This window comes from Saccostrea cucullata, unplaced genomic scaffold (genome assembly GCF_032062105.1).
Source record: "Saccostrea cucullata isolate Sc308-1 unplaced genomic scaffold, CSIRO_AGI_Scuc_v1 ctg1274, whole genome shotgun sequence".
NCBI classification, from domain to species: domain Eukaryota; kingdom Metazoa; phylum Mollusca; class Bivalvia; order Ostreida; family Ostreidae; genus Saccostrea; species Saccostrea cuccullata.
Window position 1 is genome coordinate 190,629 of NW_026927398.1, and position 12,816 is coordinate 203,444.

Genomic DNA, 12,816 nt, shown 5'->3' on the forward strand with positions numbered 1-12,816 from the left:
GGCCACATTACTCACCTGAAGAACTTTGGTGATGTCGTTCTTTACAAAATTTCCCCCTTGTAATACCTATCATGGCACAGCCCTTAATCTTCTTCTCTGCTCCTGGCTATATTACATAAACTAACCAAGTACACAGTTGTGTTGAATAAGGCTGCCTCTTCCGAAATTTCGTGGCCCTAGGGTCAATGGTTCTGATATTAAGGCAGGGCTCTATTGAGTATATAGTGAAAATGCATGAATTATTTGAAAATCTTCTCCTCTGCCCCTGACTATTAAACAAACTAACTATAAAGTGCATAGTTATAATGAGCGAGAATGCTTCTTCCAAAATTTTGTCAGGGGATCTGGTGTTAGGGTGGGGCTCTATTGATTATATAGTGAAAATACATCAATTCTTAAAAAATGTTTTCTCACCTCTTAGGTATTAAATAAACGAACCAAGTATGTAGTCATGTTGACTTATAAGGCTGCCTCTTCCAAAATTGTGAATTTATTGGCCCCAGGGTCAAGGGTTGTGGAGCAGGGTGGGGCTTTATTGATTATATAATGAAAATGCATGAATTCATTGAAAAATTTTTCCTTTGCTCCTGGGTATTATGCCAATGATTTAGGTACATACTTAGATGAAGAAAAGTGCCTCTTCCAAAATGGTTAATTTCAGGGGTACTGGTATGTGTATATATTTTGAAAATAAATTAATGCTTTGAAATCTGCTTTTTGGTATTAATCAACCATTTACGATGAAATAAAATTTATGATAAAATTTCCAAAATTTTGAAATATGTGGCCCCAGGGTGAGTGGTTCCTGTGGAGTGGGTGCACAACTGATGATTATAAAGTGAAAACAAAAGGCCCATGGGCCACATCGCTCACCTGAGGAGCTTTGACCATGCTGTTCTTTACCAGATTTCCCCCTTGTAATACCTTTTGTGACCCCACCCTACCCCCGGGGGTCATAATTTGGACAATTTAAAATCTACACTATCCCAGGATGCTTCCACATAAATTTCAGCTTTTCTGGCCCAGTGTTCTTGAGAAGAAGATTTTCAAAGATTTTTCCTATATATTTCTATACAAAACTTGGATTCTCTATTGTGGCCCCGTCCGCACCCCAGGGGTCATGATTTGAACAATTTAGAATCTACACTACCCCAGAATGCTTCCAAACAAGATTCAGCTTTTCTGGCCCAGTGGTTCTTGAGAAGAAGATTTTTCCTATATATTTCTATGTAAAACTTTTGATTCTCTATTGTGGCCCAGCCCTAACCCCGGGGGTCATAATTTGAACAATTTTGAATCTACAGTACCCCAGGATGCTTCCACATAAGTTTCAGCTTTTCTGGCCCAATGGTTCTTTAAAAGAAGATTTTTAAAGATTTTTCTTATATATTACTATGTAAAACTTGGATTCCCTATTGTGGCCCCGCCCTAACCCCGGGGGTCATGATTTGAAGAATTTAGAATCTACAATACCCCAGGATGCTTCCACATAAGTTTCAGCTTTTCTGGCCCAGTGGTTCTTGAGAAGAAGATTTTTTAATGACCCCACCCTATTTTTGTCTTTTCTTGATTATCTCCCCTTGTGTGGGGAATTGGACCTTTATTTTAACAATTTAAATTCCCCTTAACCCAAGGATGCTTTAAACAATTGGTCAAAATTGACCCATTGGTTCTTGAGAAGAAGTTGAAAATGTGAAAAGTTTACAGACAGACGACGGACAAAATGTGATTAGAAAAGCTCACTTGACTAAAAATGCATTTTCTTTTTAGCTCACCTGAGCCGAAGGCTCAAGTGAGCTTTTCTGATCAAAATTTGTCCGTTGTCTGTCGTTGTCGTCATCGTAAACTTTTCACATTTTCATCTTCTTCTCAAGAACCACTGCGCCAATTTCAACCAAACTTGCCACAAAGTATCCTTGGGTAATGGGGATGCAAGTTTGTTCAAATGAAGGGCCACACCCTTTTCCAAGGGGAGATAATCATGAATTAGTGAAAAATTAATGGCATTTTTAAAAAATCTTCTTCTCAAGAACCACTGGGCCAGGAAAGATGAAACTTATGTGGAATCATCCTCAGGTAGTGTAGATTCAAGTTTGTTCAAATCATGACCTTTGGGTGTAGGGTGGGGCCAAACTAGCCGATCAAAGTTTTATGTAGTAGTATATAAGAAAAATCTTTAAAAGTCTTCTTCTCCAGAACCACTGTGCCAGGAAAGATGAAACTCATGTGGTACCATCCTCAGGTAGTGTAGATTAAGTTTGTTCAAATCATGACCCCTGGGGCCAAAATGGCCAATCAAAGTTTTACAAGGGAATATATAGGAAAAATCTTCTCAAGAACCACTGGGCTAGGAAAAATGAAACTCTTGTGGAATCATCCTTGGGTAGTGTAGATTTAAGTTTGTTCAAATTATGACCCCCGGGGGTAGGGTGGGGCCAAAATGACCGATCAAAGTTTTACATAGGAATATGTAGGAAAAATCTTTAAAAATCTTCTCAAGAACCACTGGGCTAGGAAAGATGAAACTCACGTGGAATCATCCTTGGGTAGTGTAGATTCAGGTTTGTTCACATCAAGACCCCAGGGGGTAGGGTGGGGCCAAAATGGCCGATCAAAGTTTTACATAGGAATAGATAGGAAAAATCTTTAAAAATCTTCTTCTTAAGAACCACTGTGCCAGAAAGATGAAACTCATGTGAAATTATCCTTGGGTAGTGTAAATTCAAGTTTGTTCAAATTATGACCCCTGGGGTAGGTTGGGCTAAAAAATATTGGCTGATCAAAGTTTTACGTAGGTATAATAGGAAAATCTTTAAAATCATCTTCTTAAGTACTTCAAAGCCATGATTAGAGTTATTTATATGGAATTATCCTCATGTAGTGTAGATTCTAGTTTGTTCAAATCACAACCCCCAGGGATAGGGTGGGCCACAATGGGGGATCCAAGTTTTACATTAAAATATATTTAAAAAGTCTTCTTATCAAGAATAGCATAGCCATGATTAGTGGTACAAGTATTTATATGGAAGCATTCTCAGGTAGTGTAGAATAAAGTTTGTTCAAATCATAACCCCCAAGGGTAGGTTGGGGCAACAACGGTGGATCAAAGTTTTACATAGAAAAATAAAGGGAAAAATCCCAAGAACAGAAAAGCCACGTTTAGTCATATTGGCTTGTAAGCATCCTCATGTATTGAAGGTTTAAATTTGTTCAAATCATGGCCCTATAGGATGGGGAGGGAAACTATAGGGAATCAAATTAAAATTATTACAAAATAATATATAGGAACAAAATGTTTAAAAAAGAAATCTTTTTATAAATAACAGCAAAGTCATAAGCTGGATTGATATGAAAGCATTCTCAAATAGTATTAAAAATGAAGCCCCCCCCCCCCCTTCACCTCTTTAAACTTTCAGTTCTGATCTGATATGTTATTTCCTAGCGGATGTGCTGAGGTGAGCGATGTGGCCCCTGGGCCTCTTGTTTTTTATTCTGATCTACCTCTGGGTATTAAGTAACCAAAGTAAGCATGCTAAGTGTATAGTTATGAAAAGCAATGATGCCTTTTTCAAACTTCATGGCCTCTTGCTTAAAACATAAACTAAATTCAATTGTTGGAAAGTTGTAATGTAATATATAAGGGATAAAAAGCAGAAGAAATACACCAAAAGTGGAAAAAAGGGCAGGTATGAACCTAAATAATGGAATGCTTCAATGCAGTATTATAAATTTAATTTCATTTGCATGTACAAAGGAAAAAGGATGCAATTCAATATCAACAATTTTTCAGGATTTCATGGTTTTTAGACATTTTGATCAACAAGACCCCTTTAAGTAAAATATCAATGATATCTAAATTTAATGACAAAAGAAAACAAGAGGCCCACGGGCCTTATAGGTCACCTGAGTATCATGTAACAACTTTCCAGCGATTGTATTTGGTTCGTGTTTTAATCCAAAAGCCATGAAATTCACAAATTTTGAAGGAGGCACCATTGCTTATCAAAGGGCAGATTTCACAGCATTAATTTATTTTTAGTCAAAGTACCCCCCTGGTACCCCTGACCCAGCGGCCCTGAAATTACCTATTTTGAAAGAGGCCTCTTTCTTCATTATAAGGCCAGCATTTTTTTTAATGTTTAGGTTTAGTTATGAACATGAGAATAAAAAAGTCCCGAAAGGAGAAGGAAATAAAAAAAAAATTTTGAAATAAATCAATTATTAACATTTGTACATTCTTTTTTATGCTATTCTAATAGGCTCCTTACCACTGGACACATAATGCTTACAAATAGGAAAGTAGAACATTCAATTGCTTATTTCATCATCTGCCAGTTTGGGCCAGTTATATAAATTTTGTGATGTTTTTTTTTTTAATTTTTCATTTACCCCATCACATGAATATGGTGATCAATAAGTTTACAGCCAAGGTTGGGGAGCCTTGGATTCTACAAACTAATTTGACAAAGTCCTTATATTAAACATACATCTTGTGAGAAGTGACAGGTGAAGTTTTTATAAACAAAAAAGAAAAAAAACATTCACACTTCAGTCATACATATATGTGTATGCAAGCTTAATCAACTAAATGATACAAAGAAATTAATTGTTTCTATAATAAGTAGTTGAAACAGCAGGGTATTTTTAAATAAAACCATTTTACAGTGCATATTCTAATGGTACACAGCTCCATTTTCTATCAAATTTCTCAATTTCACAGTTTTTCTTGTAAATATATTTCTCACATTTATAATAGTACAAAATCTCATTTTTTAGCTCCTTCAAATGAAGGAATTTGTTTTAAACATCTTTTTCGGTATATGTGCTTCTTTACAATACATGTTATCAAATTTACAAAGTTATAAAACTTAAAATAATTTCCAATAATTATGTCCAATTTATTCATTGCAATATCAATTCCAGATATTTCTTTTATCCAATCATGAATTTTTTCCCAAATCTCACTAACATATTCACATTCCCAAAGTAAATGTCCCAGTGTTTCTGGATGTATATTACAAAAAGTACACAATTCTGATTCTACAATCCCAATCTTGTTTAAAAATGCGTTTGTTAAATTTTGTGATGTTGGTCAAAATATATTTTAAAAAATCAATTCTTTAAGTCTTTCAATATATCTTCATTTTTTTTAATATTTGTTAGGTGAATGTGTAGACATTGTTCTAAAATTTACTTGATGCCTAAAAGTATTGGGGAGTAGGGTGAACATTTTTTCAATTAAGTGTAAAATAATTTTTCTGGCTGATACAAATGATACTACATGCCTGTATATATTTGTATATTCTTGCCTTTTAATAGTTGATTTTTTTTTCTTCAGGTTATTGTTTATTTCTTCCTCAAATGGACTTAACTTCTCTCATAGTTTTATTCATCACATCTGATGCATAAGCAACCCTTTTCTGAAGAATGATGCTTAGACGTAAGCTATAACAGAGACCTAAACAATGTTGCTGGCAATATGCAATAGCTACCACGGGCAGTTTAAAACCTGGGGGAGGAAAATAATTTACAGACAGATACTTTTGAAACGAATACATAATTATCTCACCAGCATGTCATTGTGCAACAAAGTCGTCAACATTTTATTTGTCCTTTGAACGGGTGAAACGTTTTGAATGGCACTCTTTTACACTAAACCAAGCTATCTTCTCAGATCTAGCTTTATTCACCCGCCATTTCATCTTAAAACCGGAAGTGCGAGTTCGTAAATTTGAAATCTCGATCCCGACTCAAATTTGACATCGGAAAGAAAAAAATTACTTTGGGTGCAAAACACAGTTTTATGTATGACGTTATCAGGACGTTACTTGGTGAGGGACAAGCAAAACTGACCCCTATAAAAAAATAAAATGGAGGCTTGTTACATAGACTTCTGCATATCAATGGAAAGATAAAATTGTGAATTTTGTAAATATTCAACTATAATACATTCATCAATTACTACTAGGGGGTATTTGACACCTGAAATATGGGGGATATTGGGTTGTTTATGCATCCATTTTCAGTGCACCTATGCATTTTTAACCCCCCTGCTCAACAAAAACAGAAAAAATCAGACAAAATAAGTTGCATGCATTTCACAGAACAAGTCTTAAGGTTTTCTTTTAGTGTGCTTTCAGGGTACATTTTCCACCTCTTGAAAGAGCTACATTACCTGCTAATTGACTCGTGCAATTCTGCACATGTGAAAACTGGATGTTTTGGGAGTTATCTCCCCCTATTAAAAAGTATCACAATTTTTTTTTCTAAAAATGAATGCACATTTTTTTCTTTAAATATTAAGATAAGACTCTACTTTATGCGAATAAAAATAAAAAAGATGCAGTTTTCATCTAGACTCCTATAAATAGTAGGAAAATCCCTACCCAGCATGCTTCTCTCTGGGAAAAACCCCCTGGATTTTATACGAAACTGTGTTTAGCTACCTTTATTTTTTTTCTGAAAATTCAAAACCTTTAGCGGAGGGTTTGTAAAACTGAAAAGTTTATTTAATACCCAAGAGCAGAGAAGAAGTTTTTCAAAGAATTCATGTATTTTCACTATATAATCAATAGAGCCCCGCCCTAACACCAGAACCCCTGACCCTGGGGCCATAAAATTCACAATTTTGGTAGAGGCACTCTTGCTCATCATAACTATGTACTTAGTTGGTTTATTTAATACCCAGGAGCAGAGAAGATTTTCAAAGAAATAATGCATTTTCACTACCTACTTATTTAGCCCCGCCCTAGCACTAGAAACCCGACCCCAGGGCCATGAATTTCACAATTTTGGTAGAGGACTCATTGCTGATTACAATCATGCAAACAGTTTGACTGCTTGATGTCCAGGAGTACAGAAGAAGATTTTTAAAGATTGCATTAATTTTAGTGGTTTTGGCCCCACCCCTCAGGCCCCAGGGGGGCAGGGATCATGAAATTCACAATTTTTGTTCCCCTTTACCCATAGATGCTAAATGCCAAATTTGGTTGAAATTGGTTCAGTGGTTGCAGAGAAGAAGCTGAAAATGTTCAAATGTTAACGCACGACGGACGACGACGGACGAAAACAGATAGCAATAGGTCACCTGAGTTTACTCAGGTGACCTAAAAAGTGTAACATTAATATATCTATAAATAAATTTTTTACTAGCTAAACTCCATGCTCTTTAAAAAATCTAGTAGAGAGGTATGTAAAATTATTTGTTGATTTGTATACATGTATTATCATAGTAATGGTGATCTTCTCATCTGAAAAGTTTGCTTGTTTATATAAATCTACATGTACATATCTTTTCATTGTAGATTAAAGCTCAACACGACAATTAAAAAGGCAAACATCATTTTGGTTTTCTCATTTCTTATATTAGCACTCAGTAATAAAGACCCTTTAAATTTGTTAAACCTGATTGCTTTTAGCTAGTCATTACAGTATCAGTGCAGCTAATATTGCCATTTTTGTTTATGTTTTATTTCATAAAAAAAACAAGCATTTATGTTTACTTGTGTTGACCTATGCAATAAAAATAGTGAGTGTCATTGTTATCTTTTCCCCTGACATCCCATAAATCAACTAAAATCATTTTACTCTAGCCCGTTCACATTGGCTATGAAGTAGACTTTTGTTCAGATCAATTCTATGAAGCAAAATATATCAAAATCTAAACAATTGGAGGACAGAGAGAGCTACAGTCCTTTTAAGAAATGTGGTCAGCCTAAATTTTTCCTAGAATTTAAAACAAAAAAAAAAACCACACTTATTTTCCAACAAATCATTAATTAGATATTTATAAAACAACTTCTTTCTTAATTTACTACACTTACAACCTCTCATTAACAATATATACAACATACATGATATTTTAATGCAGATACATGTATAAATTGGCTTATTTTGTTCACTGAGTCTGTTCTTTAACAATGCACATACAAACAAACAACTGATAAATCTCAGCAATGACTTTTATACACCAAAAATAAATAATGCATGTACTAGAACTGTACAGATAAAGGTTTTCTGGACAGATAAAAATATTTCATTCATAAGAGAAAACAAACAGCACTTCTTGTACTCCAGCATGACATCTGAATGTGGAATCATAACCCACTCATAACTCTCCTGTAAGTCTATGTAATTATAGATTAAATAATATTGATATATTGAAACTTTTTAGATGAACTATGCAATAAACTTGTATAATCATTTTTACAGTCATTAATGCTAAATGATTCGATTAACATGATTAAATCAGGAATTATTATGAAAATATTGGAGAAGATACAAATTGTCAAAAACCATTGATAATTTACAAGTGTATTTCAAAATAAAAGTTTATGAATGAAGTAGATATTCAATGGAAAAGAAAACAGGAGGTTCGCAATGACACTAGGTGACAAATATTCTGAGAATCTTATTCACTGTATAGGAGAGGTTGAGTATAAGATATCTGGGTAGCTCCAATTGTTAGATTGGAAAAACCTACAGACGGTCACCCAAAGTGGGCTATTAAAAGCAATTATAAAACATTCTATTTTTTGATTAAAAATCTAAACAAAATCTAGATTTTTCAAGTATACAAATTTGTGTTTCATAACACATTGTATTGAATAATAGTTTATTTTGGCATGCACAATCAATTTTAATGTAACAGAAAACAGAGTCTCTCACATCCATGAAAACACATATCTAGTGTAGCTTGCCAAAAATGTGGGTATAATTCATCAGATTCTTCACCCACACATGGATTTACATGGTCAGCTGCTTAACAAGTTACTGGCAAGCACAAGTCTTGTGTTGTCTTGGAGATGTCCTTGACACCTGAACACCGAGGCTACGGACAGCTGGCAGTGACTGTCTGCTTTAGAAGCACCACCTGAGATTTAGTCAGTGGAAGAAAATTAAATACATGTACATAATTATACATAAAATTAAGTTAATAGTTTTGAATTAAAAATCAGACGAAGGTTTATAAATTAGTAAAACAAATTCACTAATAGGCTTGATTCTTTTTAGTTGGTAACATGCTAGATGTGTTGACATTTGCTATATGTATTCTAAAGAATGTGATGTGTCAAAAATTCCTTTAAAATAAGTCAATACAGGGTGTCTTCTATAATGAAGAGGCGAAGCTTGTTTTTAGAAACCTTCCAAAGTTTAAACTATCATGGAAATTGGATTTATCACGTAATAAATTGTACTCACATAAACATTGCACATTTAGAAGTTCCAGCTTCAGCAGAAATCATACTCTGACTTCCTTTTCTGTTTGAGTGCCTTTGAAGAAAATAAAATAAAATGAAAATGAAATGCTTCTTTGCCTTTTTTAAAAATATATATACATTGTTTTCATTTCAATCATGGATATTCTTCCCTTAATATACATATTTTGAAAGAAAATTGTGATAAACATGTATGAGTCATAAATACATTTATTGTCCAACCTTTTTAATTGCTGTCCAGTCTTCTATAATTTCTACATCCTTTAACATGTATACTATATAGGGCCCTAAAGAAAACCAAAATGATATCAGTATGATCTTCAGACAATATTTATTCTCAACAGAAATAATATCAGTAAATGGTTACTGATTAATGATAAGAGTTCATCTTGCAAAACATTTACATTTCAAAAAACTGAGTTTGTATTTAATTTATTACAATAATCTCACTAGTAAAATTGCCAAAATTAATGTATAGTAGATAAAAATACATGGAGTTAAGATTATAAACCAGTAGTGCTAAAAATAGAACTTAATACTGCTGTGGAAATGCTACATATCATTTGCTTAAAAAAAAGAATCGATGATATCTTATACCTGACACTGAAACAGGTTTTTTCCTTCGTTCTGAAGAAGTACCGTCTATTTTCTTTTTACTCTTACTCATTGTTTGTGTTTCATCCCAGAGATCTAGGAAACAAAAATAAAATAACAAAAATGTCAAAGGATTTTGAACCAAAAAAGTAAAGCTTTATGTACAATATATAACAATTTGACTACAATGTATTACAAAATACAAAGTGAACAAAGTTGGCGTGTACAAAAAATTTTTACTTTGAAAAATGTTGACTAAAGTCTTAATCATAACAAAGTTGTGCTAATCGCTAAATACTAAATTTCACTGATTAAACACATTACCTGAAGATATATCTATATTATGTCTATCTTCCTCTAGTCGGCGAATTCTATCCTCAAGTTCACCTTTGACACTATCATATAAAAGTTCCTTTTCACTCTAAAGTGGAAAGAAACCATATGAAATTTTGATTCAAAGAAAGAACAATTAATGATACAAGCAGATTTACATAAAATTAAAGTATAGAACATAATATTTATTTTTTCTGATAAAGTTAATATAAGATTATTTGCAAAAAAATTATTCATGAATAATGCAACAAGTAAATGTCAGAATAGAATTTATATTTTACCTCTAAATTTTGCTGTGCAGCTAAAACCTCACTTTCAAATTTATTTTGAATACTGTCTATCCTGAATTCCCTTAAGATTCCTGTGAGAAAAAAAAAATTAATATAATGTTCACCTTCATTTTACTATTTGGAAATAAAATGACAGAACACAAATTCAACACATACAAACTTTATATTATTGTTCTAACTTCTAACTATTGTTCTGTACAAATTTAATTGTACATGTACCACTAAAGTCAGGCTATCTATTTATATTCAGCCACATGCTAAGTTTCAATGCTTTGCCTATAAATTGAAAACACATTATTTACATGTATAATACAATTATTTTTTAAGCTAAATTTGTGCAGTAGAATGTAAATTGTCCAGAACTTTGACCTGCTACTTCTGTTCTAATCCTCATGTTTTCCTGTAGTTGTGCCAGAGGACTGAGGTATTCCAGGGCCCTGCCTGCTTTAACTTCCTCCAGTTTATGTTCGATCTGACCCATTCTCTCCTTGTAAAGCCTGTAATAAGTAAATGTAGATGTCTTAATACAGCTCATGCCCAAAGCAGCTATCATTAAAGATTTCTTTTACATGTGAGAAACTTTGTGAGTAACAGCTTACCTCTTTCCACATTTAAGGACATGCTCAAAATTGGTATATGTTTTAAAGAAAAGAGAATTAATCTTTTTTTTATATATACCAGCCTTGATTACATCAAACATTTACATCTATGTCAGACATCACTGAATCAAGTAATGATTGCTTGATTTAAAGAAATAAGTGATTTTTTTTTAAAATCTGTTCTGCTATTTTAGTCCAGAGACTACAGAAAACGCTTAAGAAGAATGCAATGTTTACAACGGCAATGGTTCAAAATATATTCTAGAAAACTTACACTTCTTTTAAATCTGAGAACTGTTTTTCTAGGTCTGCCATATCATCTAGGCATTCTGTTTTTCTTCTTTCACATTCTTCTTCATCAAGTTCTGTAATATTTATTTAAAAATGCAATGAAGAATTAAAGTTTAAATTTTAGGAATGCTTGTTCATGCACATGACGTATTCTGTTAACAGTTTAAAATAGGATAGGGCCTAGGTATATAAATAAATTCTATTTTCACAATTAGAAACCCTAATCTTTGTCTCTTCTGTGTTTTCCAAGAAAAAAATCCTGTCAAGTCAGTGAATTCCTCGGGAGAAATGGTACCAAAAGCTGCCATTTTGAGGAAAAGAAGTGAATATTTCTTCTCTTAAAATTATTTTTTTATTTCCACAGTAAGAAAATAGAGGGGTTTTAAAATAATGATTTCCTACTTTTTTTAATCGAATAGGAAACCCACTATTCTTATTTATCAAGAAAGTTTGTCTTTTTTAATTTATCATTTTTATTTTTTACTATCACAGAACATATTAACAGTACTGATATTCCAGAATGGTGCAAACTGGAATCGGGTTCGACATCGCAGTTAAGCTGAGAAAATTCGAAATATGAGTTATCATTTCTAATAATCGCACTTTAGAAATGATAGAATGCGCGAATTTCTTCTCCTTAATAACTATAACAATCTACAGACATGCTATATTAATTAATTCAATGATTTATGGAATGTCTAGAAGGGATTCCCCGTCTTCCTCTACACATTTTACCTGAACCATCTTCTTCCTCTGAACCCATTTCTGAGTCATCATCAGAACTGTTGTTGCTTCCCGGGGTTTCTTGCTCCATTTCTTCTTCCTCTGTTTCCGTTTTCCCGTTCTCCAAGACAGGCATTTTCATCATATCGTATCAAAATATTCAACTCATTTCCCAAACATTCAAAGTGCGCGTAGCGGAAGTTTGTGTCGGAATTAATGGCAATGCGCAGGTGCATTGGAAAACCACACTGTTTCTATTTTTACATTCATAGATACAACATAGGCGGATCTGTTGTCTGTTTTACAAAATAACTTACGACTAAGACCAAAACTTTAGTTGATTGTAAAATTTTACAACATTAATATTGGGCTTAGAATTGCAATCATGAACATATCTTTTACATTCCTTTTATCATTGTTTATAAAGTTTAAAACAATTTTTTAGTCCCCCCGGTTCCGACGCAGGGCCTATGGCCAGCTTGTAATTTTTCTTTTCGCTGTAGCATGTCTATAGTCCATTGGGGTCGACATTTTTCTACAAACAAAGTCGTTGGAAGTGGAGTGCAGTGAAGGTGGGGCTAATTGAAAGTCAGGGGGAGGGGGGCTAAATAAACGACAAAAAAGTTTGGGGACGAAACCCCTTTGCCATAAAGGGGGGGGGGCACTAGTAATTAAGACCCCCCTCCCCCGGTTCCGACGCCAAAGACAAAACCTGGTTCTTTGAACTCCAAACTTAAGCCTAACAGAAGGATATACAGACACTATATG

General features: G+C 33.5%; 1 protein-coding gene across 1 annotated transcript; it reads right to left on the minus strand.

Annotated features, from left to right (window-relative positions):
- Positions 1-7,756: 7,756 nt before the first annotated feature.
- LOC134274339 (breast cancer metastasis-suppressor 1-like protein) lies at positions 7,757-12,217 on the minus strand. Its single transcript, XM_062756613.1, has 9 exons — positions 12,061-12,217; positions 11,309-11,399; positions 10,805-10,932; positions 10,427-10,506; positions 10,137-10,233; positions 9,816-9,908; positions 9,441-9,505; positions 9,202-9,273; positions 7,757-8,872 (listed from the first exon to the last, which is right to left on the minus strand). The coding sequence occupies exons 1-8, from the start codon at positions 12,191-12,193 to the stop codon at positions 9,232-9,234; spliced, it is 729 nt and encodes a 242-aa protein (XP_062612597.1). The 5' UTR covers positions 12,194-12,217; the 3' UTR covers positions 7,757-8,872; positions 9,202-9,231.
- Between the last annotated feature and the right edge of the window lie 599 nt (positions 12,218-12,816).

Coding starts and splice junctions, on each gene's coding strand:
- LOC134274339 (XM_062756613.1), bottom strand. CDS start 12,193: ATGATGAAAATGCCTGTCTTGGAGAACGGGAAAACGGAAACAGAGGAA. Junction 10,933..11,308: donor TTCTCAGATTTAAAAGAAGT/GTAAGTTTTCTA, acceptor TACTTATTACAG/GCTTTACAAGGAGAGAATGG. Junction 10,507..10,804: donor GATTAGAACAGAAGTAGCAG/GTCAAAGTTCTG, acceptor TTTTTCTCACAG/GAATCTTAAGGGAATTCAGG.